This window comes from Lepidochelys kempii, chromosome 11 (assembly GCF_965140285.1).
Source record: "Lepidochelys kempii isolate rLepKem1 chromosome 11, rLepKem1.hap1, whole genome shotgun sequence".
Classification (NCBI taxonomy): Eukaryota; Metazoa; Chordata; order Testudines; family Cheloniidae; genus Lepidochelys; species Lepidochelys kempii.
Window position 1 is genome coordinate 59,425,625 of NC_136390.1, and position 24,087 is coordinate 59,449,711.

General features: G+C 40.9%; 1 protein-coding gene across 7 annotated transcripts in view; it reads right to left on the reverse strand.

Annotated features, from left to right (window-relative positions):
* Positions 1-3,573: 3,573 nt before the first annotated feature.
* TRAK2 (trafficking kinesin protein 2) overlaps positions 3,574-24,087 on the reverse strand; it is a 70,807-nt gene continuing 50,293 nt past the window's right edge. For all 7 annotated transcript variants that reach the window (XM_073306405.1, XM_073306401.1, XM_073306399.1 and 4 more), the window contains 11 exons: positions 21,891-22,100; positions 17,688-17,766; positions 15,609-15,739; positions 15,374-15,448; positions 14,477-14,614; positions 13,068-13,147; positions 9,390-9,593; positions 8,315-8,613; positions 7,628-7,903; positions 6,149-6,248; positions 3,574-4,415 (listed from right to left, as the gene is read on the reverse strand). In XM_073306405.1, the coding sequence (XP_073162506.1) occupies positions 3,737-4,415; positions 6,149-6,248; positions 7,628-7,903; positions 8,315-8,613; positions 9,390-9,593; positions 13,068-13,147; positions 14,477-14,614; positions 15,374-15,448; positions 15,609-15,739; positions 17,688-17,766; positions 21,891-22,100 (2,271 nt within the window). In that variant the 3' untranslated portion in view covers positions 3,574-3,736. The remainder of the gene's footprint in view (positions 4,416-6,148; positions 6,249-7,627; positions 7,904-8,314; positions 8,614-9,389; positions 9,594-13,067; positions 13,148-14,476; positions 14,615-15,373; positions 15,449-15,608; positions 15,740-17,687; positions 17,767-21,890; positions 22,101-24,087) is intronic.

The following is a 24,087-nucleotide window of genomic DNA, read 5'->3' on the forward strand; positions in this document are numbered from 1 at the left end:
TGTCTGCTTTTAGTGCATTGGTTTTGTATGCGTTTCACATCAAAGAAGTTCAGTTAGTGAAACTATAGTCCTGTGGTTCTAAAGGTAGAAAATTAAATGGGTACTTTGCTTACTTGCCAAAAATATGCTCAAAACATGAATAAGAGAGACACTGAGGTTGGCAGACTGACATCGCAGGAAGCTCTCTCTCTTTCTGGGTCTTTCCTAAAAGGGATGGCTAAATTCCTTTCGGTCTTCTCTGGTGTTTGTTCCATGCTGCAGGTTTGTGGACACAGGACCTGTTTCAACTGCAGTTATTTGTTGCTGTTGCCACTAGCTCCACCCAGCTGACTAAGCCATCTTGAAATATATCAAGAGATCCTTTGTAGAATCTTAGATAGACATTAATGTAAATGCTTCTCTCTACTGTGAGGCAGGAGACGCTAATCAATTCTTCCAACTCCACAGGAACTAAATATGCTACCAACATCATCATAAAGGCCTATTGCAAAATGTTGTCTTCTAGGTTAGGCTACACTGCTAAATCACTGCTACATCCTTCAGATCTAATTTTCCTTGACCCTGGAATTTAGGCACAAGTATACAAAATACACACGGCGTATCCATCGATGTAAATACAAGATAAAAAAATCTTCAGCTTCAACTGAAAGGATAAATATATAGCCACAATAGTGCACAAGTTCTGCTTTTATCACCTTCCTGGTTTGGACAGGTAGTTGATGAGACACTGTTCTATGGAAACTTTATTACACATTAGGCTGGGACAACTTGGTATCATTCAAATCAAAACATGTTTTTAAAAGGCTTCATTCCATATTTACATGCATTTAATTATTGTGCTTTTAAATGAACTTAAACAGCAACCTGGTCTGAAAAAAAGTCTAATAAATCAGTTGTTTTGATTCTTCTGTTAATATATAGCTATAGCAATCATGACAAAGCTAGTTAAAATACACATATATTAATTCTAAATTATTTAATACATATAAAAGTCTAGCTGTAGTTTACAAGTATTTATATAATAAATGTACCTAAATTGGACATCAATTTGACACAAATGCTGTTCTCTGTATACATCAGACTGTCTAATTTTCTATTGCTTTGTCACCTGATATTTCCCTGGGAACTGCAAAATACACATATGATATACCAAATGCTCAGTTCACTGGAGAACAAATACTCACCTTACCAAGCGAGGTAAGACCCTGTGCATGGTTAAGGAAGTACAACCCAAATACTTTAAAATAAAAATTAGGATCATTTTTTGTCATTTAAAACAGAATTAACCCTTATGCATTATTTTAAATTAATAGATTAATCTTTTACAACTATGTGAGCTATCTAAGCGAACTCCCAAAGGCCAACCAATGGAGCTACTGAATGCTTATGTGTACTACTGACAGACAATGGCGGCTGAGAAACCTTGTGAAGCAGTTAGTGCTTGGAGTGGTTACTACATTTCTTTTTTAGAAACAAGCTTTATATCAAAAAGCATCATCAAGACACCAAAGGGAGTGTAATCGTAGGAAACGTCAGGTTATAAAGGACATAACAACCCATTTATAAAGCTATCAGATTTTCTAATCTGTCCCATTTAAAGTTTTTACAGTGCTGGCAACGCTGCAGTGTTTGGAGGGCAGATTAGGATGGTTGTGCCTCTTGACAGCTATAACCAGTCATATGACTGCTTCACTCCATGTCACCTAGAGCCCCAACTACACAGGTCTTACAACCGAGTTTAGACAATCTAGTTAAGCATGGCTGTTAAAACATGGTTGTGGCCAAATCTGACCCTATCATTGTGTGACTGGTCAAAATGAATGGGCCTAAAGAGTATTAAAATCTCTGTAAAAATTGTTCCAGTGCGGGTAAAGACCATCCAGCCGAAACATATATCGCTTTGAACTCTGGTTTGATTTTCCATCATGATTTGATCACTTACATTACTCACGCTAGCCTGGTCCCATTAGGTCTACCACAACTATATTTAACAACTAGGATAAAGTATAATTGTTAATTCACTTGTAAAGAAATGGAGATTTAAAATCATAATAATGAAAGTTCCTTGTAGCTAAAATTAGGTTACAAATAAACTATTCTATTTCACAGAGATTAAGGACTTGTTCACAACAGAATCACTTGCAGAGATCTAGCACTGATCAGTTTGGACAGGTTTTTTTTCCTTGTAGCCCCTTTATAAACCATGATATAGATTATTCAAAGGAACAACTTTTTATGCTTAGTTATAGCTAAAATGCTTCTGAATCCACTGGTGATGGGCTCAAAGCGTCCTGCTATTTAGCACCCAAAGACACCAATAGATTCTTTTCAAGGGACTTGATTTCTGTCCATTCAATTTTCCAATGCACTGAGTTCTGCCTCTTAAGATCTTTATTACTTTCACTCAGAACAGTAAGTCTTTGAACTGCTCTCCATTAACAAAGAAGAAGCAGATTATCTTCTGACAATGACAAAACTCATTTCTATTTGATACAGTGGCCACAAAAACCACTCATCGCTGCCTTATTTGTTGCTTCAGTGCCAGAGTCTGGAACGTTCGGTTATGTACTAACCAAAGTTCCAGAACAACTTTCATGGACTGTTTCCTCAGTGAAATCTGTGTAACAGAATCCTGCCTAGAATCAGAAAGTATCTTAAATATCAAATCCATTAGGTTTATATTCCATTAAAAAGCTCTCTTAAATGTAGGGACTATCTAGTAGCCAAAAGTAGAGTCAGTCACAAAACTTCTAACATTCTGTCATCTTCTGTTAAAAATATGCTCCCCATTTAGATAAATAAAAACAAACCTAGAATCAAGCATTTATGTTTTACTCCCTTTTATAACCTTAAAATGTGCCTGAGATTGTGTGTGTGTGCAAGCAAACCTCCTTTTATTAAAAATATATGCATAGCATGCTTTGGAAACGTTTTGTGGCTCGAAATAAACAATTTTCCCCTAGAATATAAAATCTTCTTCTGCTTAACTCCTACTGATTGCACTTTCCTCAACGTGCTTTCAACAGATTTCAGAGAGTTCAGAGAGGAATGTCATTCTGTTGATATTCCACTAGCACCGCTGCACTCATCCAAAATAAAAATCCTACCCCAACTCTTATTTGTACATGCAATGAGAAGTATAAAACTTAACATACAAAATATTTTTTTAAAAGAAGAGGTTCAGTTTAATTTCTAAATTGGAAATGCAAAAAACAAAGGAATCCGAGTTGTTCCTGTGCTTGTTCTTCACTACAGAGATGGATTTGGACCAATTATTCTGGTGCAGTAAAGAACAGATTCCTTGTTCCTTTTACTAATACCTTCAGTGGTACAATATGACCGCTAACATTTGGCAAAATAATATGATCATGGTGGAGAGGGGGAGACAGAGCATTCTACAAGACATTTACTGCCCCAGACACATACATTTGAAAGCAGAAGATACTAACAAGCATTTATTATTGTCTTTTTATTTAAGCCAGGAAGTCAGATGTGTAAAGGGTCTCAAGATTTAGCTTTGGTTTCTTCTCTCCTTGTGATCTCTTCCCAATTCTTTCTTCTTCCTTCCTCAACTCCATGCAATTTCTCTCTCTCTCTCTCTCTCTCACCCCATCTCCCTTTCTTTTTCCACTTTAACGTGCACATTCCTTCTGCAACTCTCCATTCCACACCAGTATCACATGTTCAGCCTTAACCTATTATTTGTTCTGCTAGAAGTCTGTTACTTAGAAACCACTCAGTCTTCCTTTAAGATACCCATTTTTGATGAGGATGTGCAAAATGGAGCTCCAAGTGCCCCAATCATGACTGGAAGACTCTGGTTTCTTCTCAGTCCACCCATCAGGTTGCTACCTGCACTTAAAAACACAGCCGAGTCTGGTCTCCGCAGCCCAATTTCTGGCCTTTGATTTTTAACATGGTCCCCTGCCTCCGGGGGTTTGATTGCTCTGGCAATACCCAACCTCTTCAGCCTGTCCACCAGGTTCATCTTCAGCTGGTCTAGGTTAGGAGGGTTATGGGATGGTTTCAGGCCACACCGCTCCTGCAAGAATGTTTCAGCTGGTCGTGATGCCAGAAAGTTTTCAGAGAGATGCGCTCGAGTATCAAAAGGCAGAGGGGAAGAACAAGGTGAGTGTGAGGGAGAATTTCGGGGAGTGGAGGGAACGGGAAGGGTTCGTAGGGGCTGTAGAATAGGCAGCTTTCCTGGCATACGGTTATCACAAACTTTGGCAGAGATGCCTTGTTCATGCAAGAGTTTAGCCAGACTGGTGGTGGTGCTCAAGGTGGTGGAAGAGTCTCTTCCGTTGGCGAGGAATTCTCCAAGACTAAGCCTACAGGACATGGCTGGAGAGCTCACCGTTGTATTGCCAGAACTGTTGCCACTACTTCCAAATGACAATGGAGTGTACATGGAGCTGAAAAAAAAACAAACAAAAACACACACACTGGATATTATTATTACTGTACTTTGCTCTCAGTCTGGAAACTTTCATATAACACAGGGCAAGGTAACAACAATCATTTTAAAAATAAGGCTTGTGCTCAAATTAAAAAAAGTAGATTAAAAATTCTGTATCTGCATATAACAAGATTCATTACAACTTTCACAACTTCAGCCTTTATAATATTTAGAAATACAAAACATTGCTTTGCAAATCCCACACTGCAGGACACAAAACATTAGAAAAAAAAAGTTAAGCCGGTGCCATATTGATATATGTTGATGGGAAACGTTTTTATAGAAAACGCAGCAAATTTTACAGGATCCTACACAACCAAATTACAGGAATAATTACAGTCCAGCACTTTTATGTGCATTAGAATAATCATGGAAGAAGAACTACTTTAAAATTTTAAGAGTATATTTAAGTATGGGGTTGATTGCAAAGGTCATGGTATATGTTAAACTCATTTCTTTGTCAAGTCTTAACTTGGAAGAGTTTACCTTTTAAATGCCTTTGGCGCTGAAACTAGAGATTAACACCATAAACTAGAGCTTTCCAAAGCCAATTACTATTTAGGAGTATCTGGATACATTTGATAGAAACGTAATTACAAAAGCATACAAAACATTTGCTCTGCTGCAAAACACACACATTGGTGGAGGGAGGCTAAAGGTCTAAGCATTTGCAAACCTGATTCTCCACAGCTGCAGACTGCAGGATCTTGTAGAGCTCCTGCTTCAACTGACAGGATTCATTTCACAAAGCCGAGGATTAACATGTCCAGTACAAGTTTTTTTCTCTCTCCCACATATTCTCTCCTATTCTCTCCTTATCTTCCTTCCCCAATGCACAAACATTGTCATCATTACCTCTCACCTCTCTCTGCTACTACACTAACTCGGTGCTTCAGGAAGCAGCATCTAGTTTTAATTGGGAAGGTGGATGCTGGTTTCTGATGCACCCGTTTATTGGAAAGAATAGGGAGAAAGCTTCAGACCAGACTTAGAGTGCCTTCCGGGTAAGAGGTCAATGACATTCTAAAATCTCAGAATACTGAGCTCCCGTAGGATTTGACACCAGATCAGACCACTGATCCATCTAAACTCCTACACCCTACCCCTCAGGAGAAAACCACCAACCAACACAAGATCCAACACAAAACCAACTAATAATGCTCCTGGCAAATTATGTAAGGTCATACATGAACCCAGATGGCACAGAGGGTCATCTTACATCATCTATCCTGAAGTATAAAATGTGACCACCTTCACTATATTAGTTTGGATAACTACATAGGTACTATGTAGCTGGATAACTACATGAAATGAGTTAGTTCTTTTTAAAAACCCAGTCACAGAATAGATCTCAAATATGTCCTGCAAGAGAGAATCCCATCAGTAGATTATATGCTGCATAAAGTTATATTTCCATTTACTGGCCTAAAGTTATTTCCACAATAGAAACCAATGTGTGGTGAAATTAAAGGGGTCAGGGATATATGTATGCGAGAGAGAGAGAGAAAGAGAGAGAGAGAAATCGATCCATTCTTGCAATGCCTTTTATAATTAAAATGACTAGTAAGAACATCAATCCTGAATGCTCCTCTCGGGCCAGATACATCTTTCATTCTTTTCTAGACCTGGTCCATACCTCAGGAGCAACTGATTCTGTGCAATAACTCTGAATGTTAACAACCATCTTACCTGGGGGTAACCTGAGTGACATCAGAGGGGTGCAGGATCCTACAGGTAGTGAAGGTGAATGTGGAGTTTGTGGAGGAGAGACACTTTCCTGGGTTTGAGGCTGCAATGCAGACAAAACACAGCCAATGAGGACAGAGAGCGAGAGAAAAGGACTAATTAAGGTAAGTACCATTATTCCAGGATTTTTTTGTGGGGTTTAAATAAAGACTAAAGAAGGGGAATCCCCCAAAGATAAATATGTTCAATTGAAAAAAAGAGAGTTTTATTTTAAGAGACTTTCCATTCCTCACTTTAATTTTTTTCAGTGTAAGATGAAGTGAAATTGAGACTTCTCAGTATTAGAGTTTCTGCTTCTTTAGAGTGTATATCTTGGACATTAGCAAGAGTGTTATATCTAGTGTTTTCAGCGCAGGACTGATCCTGGACTCTAGATTCATTCCACACAATGATGCAGACTCCTCCCATGACACAGCGCACATCAAGTCTCTCTGTGTCTTAGTTTTCTCCTGAGTAAAATAGGGGAGAGAAATACTTCTATACCTCACTGGTGTGGCAAGAACTAGTTGTTGTTTGTCAAGTGCTCTGAAGATGGAGAGCACAAGAAATGATTATCTCCTTTTTACTGAAGTGTGCTTCAGTTAACATTGTGTGACTGCTGTCTTCTGGTACTTGGATGAAAAGACTCCCAACAGGTTACCTCCCCAATTAAGTATAGAATGGAGCTCTGCAAAGAAGTTTGCCTTTAAATTTCCCAGAGACAAATCCAGACTTCTTAATTCAGAAATCTCATATTTCTTAGTCTACCAGCAAGCTATTGTACAGAAATCACTGACCGAGGACACACCTGCTGCAGGCAAATGTATCTCCTCATACCAACATTGAGGGAGAAATCAGAAGTTTTATTCCTTTACCACAACCTTATTTCTCAATGAATCATTATTTTGAAACATAACTAAATTCAGTCTTCAAAAATACAGTACTTTCCTCAACCAAGTTTAGTGAAGTTTAAATTTCTTCCTGTCTGAATTTCTCTTTCACGTCTTCTAGCAGGAAATGGAAGTTGCCATGGAATGTTTTAATTTTTTTATCAGTATTTTTGTTACTTTAAATAAGAAAATGTCAATTGTTTTTGATACAAGAACATAGGAGTTTTCCTTTGACGAACGTACTTGGTTAAGAATTCAGTTTTTGGTCACATCCAAAACCAGCTTTTCCAGCAGCAGTATGCTCCAGAACAGCACGCGCTTAGAGGGAGAATGCCACCTTCTGAATCCTGCAAAACCTTGATGTTCCTGGAGATCCCCCATCCAAGAACTGACCTGACATACCTCTCCTTAGCTTTAAAATCTGACAGGGGTAACGCACAACCTTATACAGCAATGAAAAAAGCAGCATCATAAGGAAACACCAAGAGTGACATATAAACCACACAGTAATAAATATATGAAAAGTGAAACCATAAACGTCCATGATTCTTACCAGCGAGTGGCACTGTTGCTGAAGTAAGAGGTGGCAGGAAGATCCCTGCCTCTGGCTTTGGCACTGCACGTGTCCCTTCCTCCAGAAAGGCTTGTTGCACTTGAAATGTTATACCTCCTTCCCCTTCTTCCTCATCTTCCTCCAAGTCAGAGATGTGGTAGATGGCATCCTCAGGTAATGGGGTAAAGCCTTTTGTGACAACACCTGGCCGTGGATCGAGGATGGTACCTAAGTTGGGTTGAGCAAGCTGCTGCCAGTGGAACAGAGTCTGAGATCCTGATGAGGCAAAAAAAGGTGGAAGGGGATCTTTCTGTTCCATTCTACTGAATCATAAAGAGTGGCCAGAACACAATACCAAAACAACCTGACCACCTGGGACTGTCATCATGGTACATGAGAAGAATTTAGACCAAGAGATTCAGAGAGTTAAACAGGAAAGCCTAGTACTGAAACAAGTTTGCTCCTACATTTGGGTCTCTTACTCTGAAGTACACTGTGTTACCACCAAGCTAGCAGATAATTGGCTTTAAAAAAAAAAAAAAGTCTCTTTCTCCAAGGGCTTCTGATTCTTGAATACCAACCCATTCCCAAGGAAACACTGATTTAATTATCAAATACACTGATTCCATCATAAGCAAAGCATGACATTTCCTTCTGCTAGAGAGAGAAGGCAGATTACTCTCTTACCTTCGAGAGGTTTAACAATTTGTAATTTCTCTGGCAGGAGCAAACGGAGGCAGGGAGAGCCCCCAGAGAAGTCAGTGAATTCTGAGTTTCCACACACGGACAGACAACTCCCTACTGGTGTGCAACAGCCACCAGCCTCTTCTTTCTGGTCAGCCAGCAAATGCATTTTACGCTCCCATTCCTCCTCAAAGAACCGCTTTTCACTCAGGTAGTTTTGCTGACGGAGATGAAGTGTGTGCAGAGCTGTAGCTAAATCATTGTCTCCAGGGGTTCCAGGCTGGCCCAGCTTTTGGTTGTCCCTTGGGGGAACATGAAATCAGAATGGGGAATTAAAACTAAAAGTTTAAAGACTAAACATTACTTTAGTAAACAGGGGCCCAGATTGGATTTAGTTTTGGGATGAGGAAAAAAAGATGAAGTTGTTTTAAAGACTTCTATTTAATTGGTGTAGTCAGTATCACAATATCTGGCAAGGTTTCAGACTAAAAATCTGCAGACAAATTTGTCTGGAGGCAGCATCTCACAGCTTCATTATTTAGGAACAAAGACAACCAGTGTATAAGATATCCTGTTTGCTTGCTTTTTCTCTGCAGTCACTGAATTTACTACATAAGGATGTTTATAATTCTTTGTATTATTTGCTTGCTAACATTCATCCTCTTCTGCCTTATATGCGCCATGTAATCTCTCCCCCTTCAACCTTGATGCACAATGTCACAGACATATATGACTTGTCAGCACAATAGGTGTGGATAGCATGAGCAGGTTTAGTATTAAATCATGTCATCAGTGGGGGAAGCCTGGGTTCACAATATCCCATGGGGTGACATTGGGAAGTTAGAACATTTAGCAGTTAAGAGAATAAGGGAAATAGTCTCAATCACACTGCAAAGGTGAAAAAGCTGAGCCCTAACTTGCCATGGCAGCTGGTGAGAGAGAGCTATCTCCTCGAGTTTTGATGAGAGCAACAAGATTATAGTTCGACACCGAGAATGATAATTCGTATGCATGCATACAGACCACCTACCATTAATACAAGTAACCTAAAACCACACTAATATGCTGAGTCTCCTACTTTGAGATTTCCTTGGAGCTGCTCCTCTGGTTCAGATGTGCCTTGCTCTCCACTTGTTGTAGGCCAGACTGAAAGGGCTTTGCGGTCATGATAACACTTGAACGATTAGATCCAGGGATTAGTAGTTGGGCAGGAAATGAAGAAGAGCGACCACGTGTAACATTAGCAACCTTGACAGTATCAAACACCCGTTTCTGCAGAACCCTGAGAAAGGGAGAGAGAATAAATATACACAATCCCTTTTTCATCCTTATAGCAAGGAACTGACCAATGACCAATGTTCTGAAAGTGTTTTGGGTAGGATACAGAAAAAAAGTTTCAGGCGATCACAAGACTTCTACAATTAATCTGCAACTAGGGTTTTTGATTTCAAAAGGGCTAACTTTCAAAAATCAAGGAAATTAGTTAGGGAAGTGAATTGGACTGAAGAATTTATGGATCTAAAGGCAGAAGAGGCTTGGGATTACTTTAAATCAAAGCTACAGAAGCTATCGGAAGCCTGCATCCCAAGAAAGGGGAAAAAAATTCATAGGCAGGAGTTGTAGACCAAGCTGGATGAGCAAGCATCTCAGAGAGGTGATTAAGAAAAAGCAGAAAGCATACAGGGAGTGGAAGATGGGAGGGATCAGCAAGGAAAGCTACCTTATTGAGGTCAGAACATGTGGGGATAAAGTGGGACAGGCTAAAAGTCAAGTACAGCTGGACCTTGCAAAGGGAATTAAAACCAACAGTAAAAGGTTCTACAGCCATATAAATAAGAAGAAAACAAAGAAAGAAGTTGGACCGCTAAACCCTGAGGATGGAGTGGAGGTCAAGGATAATCTAGGCATGGCCCAATATCTAAACAAATACTTTGCCTCAGTCTTTAATAAGGCTAATGAGGATTTTAGGGATAATTGGTAGCATGACAAATGGGAATAAGGATATGGAGGTAGATATTACCATATCTGAGGTAGAAGCGAAACTCAAACAGATTAATGGGACTAAATCGGGGGGCTCAGATAATCTTCATCCAAGAATATTAAAGGAATTGGCAAATGAAATTGCAAGCCCATTAGCAAGAATTTTTAATGAATCTGTAAACTCAGGGGTTGTTTCGAGAATTGCTAACATAGCTCCTATTTTTAAGAAATGGAAAAAAAAAAAAAGTGATCTGGGTAACTACAGGCCTGTTAGTTTGACATCTGAAGTATGCAAGGTCTTGGAAAAAATTTTGAAGGAGAAAGTAGTTAAGGACATTGAAGTCAATGGTAAATGGGACAAAATACAACATGGTTTTACAAAAGGTAGATCGTGCCAAACCAACCTGATCTCCTTCTTTGAGAAAGTAACAGATTTTTTAGACAAAGGAAACGCAGTGGATCGAATTTACCTTGATTTCAGGAAGGAGTTTGATACCGTGCCACATGAGGAATTATTAGTTAAATTGGAAAAGATGGGGATCAATATGAAAACTGAAAGGTGGATAAGGAAATGGTTAACAGGGAGACTACAGCGGGTCCTATTGAAAGGTGAACTGTCAGGTTGGAGGGAGGTTATCAGTGGAGTTCCTCAGGGATCAGTTTTGGGACCAATCTTATTTAATCTTTTTATTACTGACCTCAGCAAAAAAAGTGGGAGTGTGCTAATAAGGTTTGTAGATGATACAAAGATGGGAGGTATTGCCTATTTAGAGAGAGACTGGGATATCATACAGGAGGATATGGATGACCTTGTAAACTGGAGTAATAGTAATAGGATGAAATTGAATAGTGAGAAGTGTAAGGTTATGCATTTAGGAATTAATAACAAGAATTTTAGTTATAAGCTGGGGATGCATCAATTAGAAGTAACGGAGGAGAAGGACCTTGGAGTATTGGTTGATCATAGGATGACTATGAGCCGCCAATGTGACATGGCCGTGAAAAAAGCTAATGCGGTCTTGGGATGCATCAGGTGAGGTATTTCCAGTAGAGATAAGGAGGTTTTAGTACCGTTATACAAGGCACTGGTGAGACCTCATCTGGAATACTGTGTGCAGTTCTGGTCTCCCATGTTTAAGAAGGATGAATTCAAACTGGAACAGGTACAGAGAAGGGCTACTAGGATGATCCAAGGAATGGAAAACTTGTCTTATGAAAGGAGCTTAGCTTGTTTAGCCTAACTAAAAGACGGCTAAAGGGAGATATGATTGCTCTCTATAAATATATCAGAGGGATAAATACCGGAGAGGGAGAGGAATTATTTAAGCTCAGTACCAACGTGGACACAAGAACAAATGGATATAAACTGGCCATCGGGAAGTTTAGACTTGAAATTAGATGAAGATTTCTAACCATCAGAGGAGGAAGTTTTGGAATAGCCTTCCGAGGGAAGCAGTGTGGGCAAAAGACCTTTCTGGCTTTAAGATTAAACTCGATAAGTTTATGGAGGAGATGGTATGATGGGATAACATGGTTTTGGTAATTAAATATTCATGGTAAATAGGCCCAATGGCCTGTGTTGGGATGTTAGATGGGGTGGGATCTGAGTTACTACAGATAATTCTTTCCTGGGTATCCGGTTGGTGAATCTTGCCCACATGCTCAGGGTTTAGCTGATCGCCATATTTGGGGTCGGGAAGGAATTTTCCTCCAGGGCAGATTGGAAGAGGCCCTGGAGGTTTTTCACCTTCCTCTGTAGCATGGGGCATGGGTCACTTGCTGGAGGATTCTCTGTTCCTTGAAGTCTTTAAACCACGATTTGAGGACTTCAATAGCTCAGATATAGGTGAGAGGTTTTTTGTAGGAGTGGGTGGGTGAGAGAGATTCTGTGGCCTGCATTGTGCAGAAGGTCAGACTAGATGATCATAATGGTCCCTTCTGACCTTAATACCTATGAATCAAACACCCTTTTCTGTTGAACCCTGGGAAAGAGAGAGAATAAATATACACAATCCCTTTTTCACCCTTATAGCAAGGAACTGACCAATGACCAATAACATTCTTGAAAGTATTTTGGGTAGGATACAGAAAAAAAGTTTCAGGCGATCACACGACTTCTACTAGGCTATACAAGTCTAGTAAACAGTAAGGAATCCGAGCCCGGAAAGAATGGAAATTGTCTGAGTGATGAAGTTGCTGAGGGGCATGCTCTCTCCTGCTGGAACAACCACCCTGTATGGGCTTAAAAGAACAAGAGGAGGTGGCATTAATACCACACAGGAACTTTCAAGGTCAATAAAATGTTTTAGGATCAGACCCTGCAGCCCTTACTCCTGAATAAAAGCTCCACGAAAAGGCCTTCAAGATACTGGGAACTGATATAATTTCTCTTCAGTTCTAGTTTCCCTTATAGAAAATTGCCACAGAATTTAATAGGGATGAAACCAATGTAGTAATACAGAAATTAGTTTAAAAACCTACAGAATTCAGGAATAATATCCTTTGAGTAGATTTTTTTTTTAACCATCCCAGAGAACTCAATAGGAGGAGTATACATACTGTACTAAATTCCCTAAGATTATTGACAAACTCAACACTAGAAGGGTGATTTTTTTTATTGAACTACACTGAACCTTTCCATAAGGCACAGAATATCTAGATTCACCCGCTCCCAGCAATTACTCAATCCTCATTGACATTAGTCTTAGCCCTGGCATTGGCACGTCTAGCAAAAGTTAAGAGAGGATGCGTGTGGGAAGGTGAAAGCTGAACTTACTTTTGTTTACCGGGAGCAGCTTCTTCATCCTGAATCAGCTCCATTCGCATTGTCCCCTCAATCTCTGCTGCAAGGGAATTCTGTAGGGAACAAATCAATCAAATAAAATAAAACTGACATTCAAATGCTTTCCTCCGCAAGTTTGGCAATAGACACCCAGTAAAAAACTCATGTTCTGCTCCATTATTATTATTATTTAGTGTCACTACATAGCGACCTAAAGGACACAGATAAAGGTCAGGCGCACACTAGAAAACGTTTGCTGGCATAGCTATACAAGCATACTCTCCTAGGGGATATGTGGTTTATACTAGCATAAAAGTGCTTTTGCACGCATACTTTACATTGGTTCCCCAAGCAAAATAAGCTGTAATGGAAAAAAACAGTTTTACGCAGTATAACTGCATCTATACCAGGGCTTTCGCCAGTATAAAAGTGTCACCAGAGAAATATTAAATCACCTACCTAACTGATATTACTATACTGACACAAGTTTCTAATGCAGACCTGGCCAAAGACACAGGTCCCCAAAAAGATTAATCTAAAAGAAACCAACATTTGCAATCTAAGTTTTCCACTGGTCATTTACAACCATGTCAAGGCAATGCATTTCTATTGGTGTTCAGCACCAGTTTCATTACAAGGAGATTGCAGGGAAGTATATAATGAAGATAAAATCACAGCAACGCAGTGCATTATAAAAGGGTGATTACTTTCAGGAACGGGTTTTTTTTTTTTTTTTTTTTTTAAAAAGAGAAGCTGTCAAGCTACTAAGGCCTTGGGGAAATTTACCAGCTGAACTTATTTCTTGAATTTCCCACACGAAAACTACTGAAATCTGCCATGCTGTTTGTAGCAGAACAGCCATTTAAAAGTTCAATCCATACCACGTTTCTTTGGGACTTCCACTGACAGAACATGCTAGCAGTCTAATCTCTAAACTATTTAGGTGTGGAGAGACTGAGTTCATAAGATACAGGTTGAAAAATTAAAAACCTTGAAAGGCATTTGGATTTTATAGTGATCAGCATGACATAAAACTGGGATCAACTTCTGAGAAGAAAGAAAGAAAGGTGACGTGTTTGTGATAGGTGGTAAGGAAAGGGAAGTGTAGAACAAACATGCAGAGTACATATTAAAAATCTCTTTATAGTGAATAAACGGCCCAAATGTGGAGAGGTTAAAAGATCACTTCTGATCTTAGAAATCAGAAATAGAAAAGATTAGCTCATCTAATCCATCCCTCTGACAGCTCTAGGATTGTTTTCTTTGGCATTCTACTCATAAGAACAAGCAACTCTGGTTTTGCCCTTGTAATTCCATGTTACTAAAGACTGTTGATAGTATTACAGCCCTACAGTGTAACAGTATGGATACACCATGCTAAGATAAAGCTCAAGATTCATTACCAAAGGAAATGCCCCACATGACTGGGGGCGGCAGAGATGTGCAGCAGGGCTGGCTCTGCTGCGCAGCTCCTTCACTTCTTCTTGTAATTCATGCAACAACCCTAGACATTCTGCATTCCGATCCTGTAACTCATGCAGCTGCAATAAAAAACAGTGGTCATTAATGCAGCCAGCAGTCCGCAACAGAAGCAAAGACAGTACTACAATAACCAATGGAATTTACACCAGGATAAATCCATACAGATGAATATTGTTGCAATGCAGTAATTATCTGTACAAAGAACAGAACAAAGAGCATTTCCCTAAAAATTAGCAAGCTGCAACCCAGCCTAGAACTGTGCACATTCACTTGATATAGTCCTCATAACCAGTGATGAGCTGCCAAAAGCTGAAGAACCGGTTCCTTCATTCACTCCGGGTCTTCGGCGGCACTGAAAGACCTGCTGCCGAAGTGCCGCCGAAGACCCGGAGCGCCGCCAGATCAGTAAAAATTGCCTAAAGTTAACCATGTGCTTAAGTGTTTTCTTGTTACAGCATTCAAAAGCTTTCTAGTTGCTTCACAGCACACTATCTGGTTCCTTGTATTCTTTAACAACCGGTTCTAAACTGGATTCAAAATTTAAAAACTGGTTTGCGCGAACCGGCTCCAGCTCACCACTGCTCAGAACTTTCTGGAGCAGTAAGATTTCTCTCCATATATACCTTACTTGCCTTGAGACTCACGTGGATTGTAAACACAGTCAGGATGAATTATTAGAAATACTCTGTTCTTTTCCTTCACCCTCTACCCACCAGGAAGTTAACAAAAAAAAAAAAAAATCCTTGTTCCCCTTTCCCTCCACCTGGCTCCTTTTTTCCTCACCCTATTTCAAATGGATAAATAGAAGCCCACAATACCTCTCCTGTCAGCTGTCTCTGGGCATCTTTGGAAGCTTGTAGGTGAAGTTTCAGCTCCTCTTTTTCAATCACATGCTGTAGGTACAAAAAGCAAAGCAAATAGCGTGTTCAGATTATTTCTTCCTTTTTTACCAAACAGAAAGTTGTTCCTCTCCAGAGCATCCTCTGAACCAACCACACTCTGAAAACAGCAGCCTGTCCCTCAGCCTCCCCTTGCCCTACTGCATGCACATACCTCTTTGAGTTTATGCTGAAGATCAACAATCTGAGACAAGAGGGTTGAGATCTCTTCCTGATAGTGAGTCAGCTCTTCACTCTTTCCTGATAACTCTTCTGTCATTCTGGCAATTTGAGCATGTGTTTCCCCTAAAAACAGAGTAAAATATACATTCAGCACACAGCATTCCCTGACACACCCTTGGCAAAGGTGAACACTGTAGTCGTCAAAGGACAGTGAAATTCCTAAAGAATCCATTCAGGATGTACAACAGTAGGAGCTCTGAATTGTCAATATGGTGAAAAGCACACAAGAGCCCTGAATGTCTTTGGTTAATCTCATGCCATCTCACCCAGTTTACCTTGCAGTAAAACCAAAGTGCCTTGTCTCCATTATATTTTTACAGCGGAACAGCTAACGCATATTAGTTATGCCAAAGGTAAAACACACCTTTTTTATCACTGTAGATAAAGTTCATAAAGATGAAGTTCATAGTTCATAACTTCTACCAACTCCTTCATTAAAGGGCATAGCTCACACCCTTTAAACTCTCAAATGGGTCTTTAAAAAGGTGCAATAACCAGTGAATGAGAAACCCAACCCTGCTCAGCCCATGTGAGCTTGAAATAAAACATGGGGGTGATCTTTAATAACCAGAAACCAGAAAGGGGACAGAGATGCAGTTAGCCTTGTAACAGGGACATGAGGCAAGATACATTTAATTGTATGGTTCCATTCTATGTATCTGATGAAGTGAGCTGTAGCTCACGAAAGCGTATGCTCTAATAAATTTGTTAGTCTCTAAGGTGCCACAAGTACTCCTTTTATCTAATTGTATATAAGGATTTCTACACCTCGGTTACATGATTCATTTTTATGGCAAATTACAACAGATAAGGGGATAACAGTAAATCTATGCTGTTTGGAGATAAGTTTATGTTTAAAATTAGAGGTAAAAATAATATACTAGAAAGAGTTGAAAAGATGCAAAATAGGAAAAACTTTGTAGTGTGTTTCCCCCCCTTTTTTTTCTGTGTGTCATCTACGTAGACTACAAACTCTTTGGGCGCAAGATCCATTTTATAGGTTTCTGAAGTGGCTAACACACCTTTGGATTCTATAAAGTTAAACAAGAGTTACATCCCTCTTACTGGTGGTACAGTGAAGTGGTATGTAAGACAGAATCAACAACCTCCACTGGCTGAGGTTACACAGTTTCTAGGAGGATACAATAAAGCAATTAAGACAATCAGATGGGCATTAATCCAGAACACTTGACTGCTATCCAAAATAAAAGCTGGCAACAAGGCAGAGTTCTTTATAGGGATTATGCAAAATAAGAGTCTCACAAGATAAGCCCATCTTTCTAGTGAATATGGGAAGAAGCATAGATCAAATAAATACAGATAACAGTTTAAACTGCCATATTACCCAATTACCAAAGAAAGTTAATATCACTCCCAACTGCATCAGAGTGTTTATCTGCATTGTACAAGGGTACTTGCATATCTGCAAGTAAGTGCAAAGGAATGCAAGCATTTTTGTAGAGATTTTACTGCAAATGCAGCTGATTTTAGTACTCTATTATGCATTTATATCAGAGGGAGTTCATGTGTGTTCATGGAGCTATGAACATTTAGAATGGGTATATCCAAAAGCCTGTATATTGATCAGTTTAATACTCCCAAGAACAGGTGTCATTTACTATTCAGAATCACAGATGTGTCCTGTACATTGATATCTAGGGAGACTGAAAATCTGTCTGGCAGCTCTCATGAGCACTAAGCTTAGTTTTCTTTTTTAAGAGCTCAAGTCTGCAAGAGGCATTCAATTTTTAGCAAATATCTATTTTTATCTTTTGCACAGCTATACTTTGGTCTCCAAACCAAAGCTCAGTGCCATAGTGAAGCTGAAAGAAATAAGTGCTTGTACACAGAATCATCATTCTGAACTGGTCAAGTAGCTAGACTCGAAAAACTGTTCATGGAGATTTCTGAAACTCATATCTGAACCTGGAGATAGCCAAAATATTCTAAGCACCAGGTAATCAAATACCTTTTCCCTGCTTCTACTATGAGATACAAACTTGATACTCACGGAGCTCTTTGACACAGTCACTGACCAGCTCCTGCTCTTTCACTTCATATGTAATGGTTTCTGTCTTTAGATGACAAGCCTTCAAGAAAATTAGAGACACAACATCAACTTAAAAATTATACTTCCATCAGAAAACATTTTACCCACAGAAATTACAAGTAATTTCTATTTCAGAGAAAGGGAACTGCAGATAAAAGCACTTCCACATAACATAATCACATGAACTATAAATAGATCTTGGCATTTCTCATGAAATCAGGCCAACTAACAAGGAGCTCAATATGCCTGAGGATATTTACAATAGACAAAGGTGAAATTACATAAGAATAAAACTATAGAAAAGCCTCAGTTAAAAGGGCCCAGGCAAAATGGCAGGGCAAAAATTTAACCTCTCTTTTAAGTGCCATATTTTTATTATAGGCTGGGTTCATTGCACCATTTATTACTATAGTTGCCTGACACTTCCCCCATTATAAGAACATTTCCATTTGCTTATAACTTGGCCAAATTTCAACTGTTTGGGCTGAAAATTTCAGTGCCAGGTGTCTGCCTCAAGCTGTTTATTTATTTAATAGAAAAATTTAGCAAAAATAGTCCAGCCATTTCCGAGAAGGAGGTTAGGGAAAATACATTGTTTTGTTCCAGTTAAAAATAATTTTCGGGATCTTTTCTTTGAGAAGCTTTAGTGCCCTCATGCTTAGGACTAGGGGCTTGAAATGTAGCAGTGGGTGGTGGTGGCCTTTTGCCATCCCTGTGAAAGTCAGATCATATTTGACCAAGATACAAACCTTTGAAAAAAATCACAGTTCACACACTCTTAGCTGTGACTTGCTAGAGCAGCGGTGGCCAACCTGTGGATCCAGAGCTGCACGCGGCTCTTCAGAAGTTAATGTGCGGCTCCTCGTATAGACACCAACTCCGGGGCTGGAGCTACAGGCTCCAACTTTCCAACTTGCCGGGGGTGGGGGGGTGCTCATTGCTCAACTCCTAACTCTATCACAGGCCCTGCCCCTACTACTACCCCTTCCCGCAAGACCCCCCGCTCCTTCCTGCACCCTTCCCTGAGCCTGCCATGCCCTGGCTCCTTCCCCTCCCCCAAGAGACATGGGGAAAGAGGGGGAGGTGCTGATCAGCAGGGCTGCTGGCAGGTGCAGGGGAGCTGCTGGCGTATTACTGTGGCTCTTGGCAATGTACATTGGTAAATTCTGGCTCCTTCTCAGGTGCAGGTTAACCACCCCTGTGCTAGAGCATCGCAGCTAGGGTTACCACATTTCAAGTTGCCAAACAGAGGACACTGTCAGGGATGGGGGTGGGGGAACTGGAGGGGGAGGCATGTACTGAGAGGGAGTATTTGGGGGGTGCTGGAAGGGTGTGTGTACCGGGATGGGGTATTTGGGGGGGGTGTTGGAAGGAGTACCTGTGGCCTCGCACTCGAGGTCATGGGCAATGTTGCACTACCTGTCATGGTGGCAGGTGCAGGCCAGGGATGCAGTGTCAGCCAGCGCCTCCCTGAAGGCCTCTTCCCCTCCCCAGGGCAGGGAGCCAGGGTCTGGCCTTGTCACCCCTCCCAGCAGGGCTCTGAGACCTCATGGAGGGGCAGGCAGAGAGGCACTTAGTGGCTCTACTTACCTGGTGGGCCGGGCTGGGCGGGATCCAGCAGCTGTGGATGCAGGGCGCAGAGACTGTTTTCCCAGACATTTCCTCTGATTTGAAAAATCTGCCCAGACAGAGGGCTTGTCTATACTTCAGTGGTAAGTCGACCTAAGTTACGCTACTCCAGTTACGTGAATAACGTAACTGGAGTTGACGTAGCTTAGGTCGACTTGCCATGGTGTCTACACCACGCTGCATCGATGGGAGATGCTCTGCCGTCAACCTCCCTTACTCTTCTTGGAGCAGTGGATTACCAGAGTTGACTGGAGAGTGCTTTAAAATTGATTTAGCGGGTCGACACCCCCTGCATTGATTACAGCTGCACCGATCTACTGTTAAGTGCAGACCGGGTCGGAGGATAAAAAAAGAGGTCATGTCCAGGAAAACCTGGAGGTATTGTAACCCTAATCATAGCTAAAATCCCAGATGTTTCTGTCTTCACTAGGCATGCTTCCACATAGACAAGAGCAGGACTTTTACTTGCAACTGCAGCTTCCCCCAGCCTAGGGCTGTGACTCTCTCATCAATCTACCCATGTCTGCTAGAATGGAACAGGGCTTGGGAATGTACCAAAACCCTACTCTTAAAAAAAGAGAAATGTGGCAGATTCCAACACACAGTTGGCTCACAGCTCTGGCACACCCAGCAGGCCTGAGGGGCAGGGTGAGAGGAGAGGACAGCATGACCAACAAGTCTGCAAACTGAATACGGCTTCCAGAGGACGACACCTGGAAGGCCAAACCTGCTGACCCATGAGAAGAAAGCTCCCCACAAGTCAAGCTGGAAAACCCTATGCCCTCGGATTTTTACTGGTGATGTGGGCACCACTGTCTGGGCTGCTGCAACACACTGAGGTGCACACCTTGGAAATGGCAAGCTACCCATAACACTTATACTGCAGGGAGCAGAGCGACAATCAGAAAGAGAATGCCCTAGCAGTGCGGGTGGAATACAAATCGCTCTCTCACAAACAACAAAGGGCTCTTCTTCTGTTTCCTCCAATTGTTAGTCAAGCAAAGTAGTCTGGGAAAAGGAGGTAGCAAGAGGCAGGGGACAAGGTGGCTAGAGGAAAGAAGACTTTTCTCCCCTCTTTCCTCCATCATGGTGCTTACAGCACAGGACCAAGATTTCAGTTCCAAAATACATGCAACTTCAGCCCCGTACTGACACAGGACTTCTTAAAAGGATTTAATATTTTAAATGGAGGGGTTGGGTCAACTTGGAATTTTAAAAATCATGTTATGTACTGCCAAAGATATAATGTTGGTTTAAATCCTGTAAATGTTCTTTGACTCCCTAAGCTATTCAAAGAATCACAGGGACTCCATCTGCCAAAGTCCAGTAGTTTGACAGGGACTTTTAAAATTTGAGACATTCCACAGGAAGGGAATCCCAGACAGCAGAAGAGACTGCTTTAAAGGAGGTGGGATTGAGTTAATTTTGGTTTCATGATTCAGCATTTCTAATGCGACTAATTTACGGGAGAGCAATAGGTTTCTATGGCACAGAGCTAATTTTAAATCTGAAATTAATGACAACTTTCATAATGAGTTGAGAGGTTTGTAGATAATATTGGTGATTGTCAAGGGCTTAAGTACATGAAGGGGAAGTCATATAAAGGAGAAAAATAAGGCCTGCAAGAAGACCCAGTTCCCACATGCCCCAGGCCTTAAATTCTGTGACCTGACTAGGTTTTCGGGTGCAAAAGCCCAAGCCTGTTGGGAACTACAGCCCTAGGGGTAAAACAAGATCCTTTGCTCACACCAGTGATAATGGAGCACACCAAAACAAAAGTATATAACCCTTAACTGAGCATCACAAACCTAAGCAATTCCATGATCCTATTCCTGAACGCCCATCCTCTAGTTCTACTAACCCCAAGTTCATTATATTTTTTCTTAAAAATTGGGCTTTGATCCTGCAAAAATTGTATACATGTGCAAAAAATTAAGGATAAGAGTATTCCCATTTAAGTGAATGGGATCACTCATGTGCATAAAGTGAAACACATGCACAAATCTGTGCATTACTGGGGCTTCAAACTGTAATTTCCTGATCTAGAATACAGACTGACAAACAGTAACTACATAGTCAGATGTCAGCTCAATGGTATTACCAGAAGAACAAACCATCACACAATATTGGATCATACAAATCAGCAAGTCCTGCAGGCCAATGTCATTTGGGTGGGTAGTTAAAGGTGAACCTGTATTATATCACATACCACAGGGAATTTGGGAACAGTTGGATGTAGCAACCTTGCACACTGGCAGAGATGACCTGTGCCTGCCAATAGTGGGGGGAGGGCGGGAAGAAGAGTGAGGGCATCTGGCTTCTGCCGTGTTACTGAGCATTGTCTCTGCACACTGTATATTACAGAACTTTAAAGACAACTAAGAGTAAAGTGCCAAGTGTGAAGAATGCAGACCTGGGGTGGGATGGTGTATTTACAGTCCTCAGGTACAGAAATCACTCCAGTGAGCATGGAAGCTGGATTTTTATAACACTGTCCTGCAATTTTACATGGCACATACTAAAAATGAAGTGTACCTTTGATCGGAGAGCCAGGTTTTCCTCCTCCAGTTCCCTGAGTTTGTCCTGCAAGACATCCAGCTGCAAAAGACCATGTGACAGGTTGAAGGAGTCATTGAACCGAAGTGGTGTAGAGCAGCTGGAGTCTGTCTCACTTTCCTCAGAAGCAACTGAAACAATACGAAGCAACTCATCTTTCTTCGACAGTTCATGCTGCAGCTGGTTAACCTATGTTTAAAAAGATAATTTGTTTACAAAAAATATACCTAATTTTGTAAAGTATTTTATATTATGTAGCTTCTGAATTCTTGGTACAAAACTTGGTCCAGTTTAAACTGAGGTAAAAAACAACCCCAAATATTATGACAAGATTTTTATTTATTTTTATGCTCGAAATTCAGGTTTTGTCTAGCTTTGAAGACTATGCTGCTATAGAGATAGTGAAATTATGATGTCATAAGAGACTGGAACTAAGAATTTATGTACGAAAAGCCAGGGGAACATAACTATAATGAACTCCAATATGATGAAAGCCAGAAGCTGGAGCCTTGCTGGGGAGCCCGAGATGGGTTCCAGCTTCTGGCCTGGCCTGTGGGGCCTCAGGGTGAAGAGGAGAGATAGGAGACCAGGCCCGTCCACTTTCAAAAAAAGTGGGAGGGCCATGGCCCTTTGGCCCCCCGGCCTCCCCTGTTCCACCGCCCCTCGGTCATATCTTTGAAGTTAGGTGTGTGCAACCTCGCACTTCCAAGTTTGGGTACAAATACCTGATGTGAATACACAAACTAAGTCTTTGAACATACATATGGTCAGTTGTGAGCACATATTTGGTATCTGTATGCTGATCTGTGCTTGCAGTTGTGCCCATTTCACTGAAAAATCTGGCCCTGGGATGCACTGGTCACATCAACAAGGGGAAAATGTTTTTGATACAGTTTATAATCCTTTGCATGACCCAACAACCTCTTAGTGCCAACTATCAGTGGACACAGGGGGTGCACAGGATTTTACAGAGATCCCATGGGTGAGGTATATGCATAATAGCTCATCAAAAGATGGCAAGTGAGATCTCTACGGAGACCCAGTAGTCCATCGGTCATCATAATCATTAAAATACATATATGAATAGATAATATTTAAGGAGTTATGTATCTATACTGAAAATTATGTTCTTAAGGTTTCAGAGTTAAGGCAGGTTACCAGGAGGTGACACAGTTTGGACATGTTCCTTTCAGGTTGGAGCTTACAGACACTTATCTACCTGTCTGGTCACATATGCCTCACAATGCAGGTCTATTTTTATACTGAGCCACAGGCAGGAGAAAAGATTGCAAAATCTTTGAGAGGAAATTCACAGGAGAAAACAAAACAGCAAGGGGTGTCCTGTTTATGACTAAAGACAGGAAATTGTTAGGGTTGAATCTGCGGGTATGAAGAAACACACAGAATCCATCACCAAGGATGCAAGCTAACAGCGTCTTTGTCTTATGAAAGGATGGTCACAGTCAGCCTGTCTATAAATGCTGCAAGGATTCTGGGTGAGCAATATTCCACAAGATATGGGAGTATCTTGTTAATTAAGTCGAGGCTCTAGAATGTGAGTAACTATTTTGTTTTATAAGTGGGCTTGGCGGGATCAATTTTTATTTGTAACTTAAGCGTTGACTGATGATTTCAGCGCACCCAGATGAACCAAGAAAAATATTTCCCATTGATGATGATCAAAAGGTACAGACAGGCAAAGAAAGAAAATGCTGCTTCAGAACTTATTAGGGTTTGATTTAAGGCTATTTGCCTTGTATATTTTGACATATACTATCGAACGATGAACTGTAGAGCAGCACGGGGGCCTGCCAGGCCTAGATGCAAGTGCCGGTGCTGCCGATGGCCAGTGGAGTTGGGGAGCTGGCCGCAGGGAGGCACAAACAAGGCCTCTTCACACTAAGGGCTGGTGGCAGCAAGGTGCCTCACAGCCCTGGGTATCCCTGGTAAGTGTCATACTTTGGTAACAATTTCATCCTTCATTAGTTCCTCTGTTGAGATGGCAGCAAGTGAGACGGATTTGAGCAACAGTGGAAAAAAAAGGTAACATGAGACTGAATAAACAAGGAAAGAAAGATGTGCTTGTGTTTAAAGCATAAGATGGAGGCAGAATCTGGAAGAGATTCCAGGTCTCATGCTACAGACTTCTTCTGCGATCCTGAGCAAGTCACTTCAT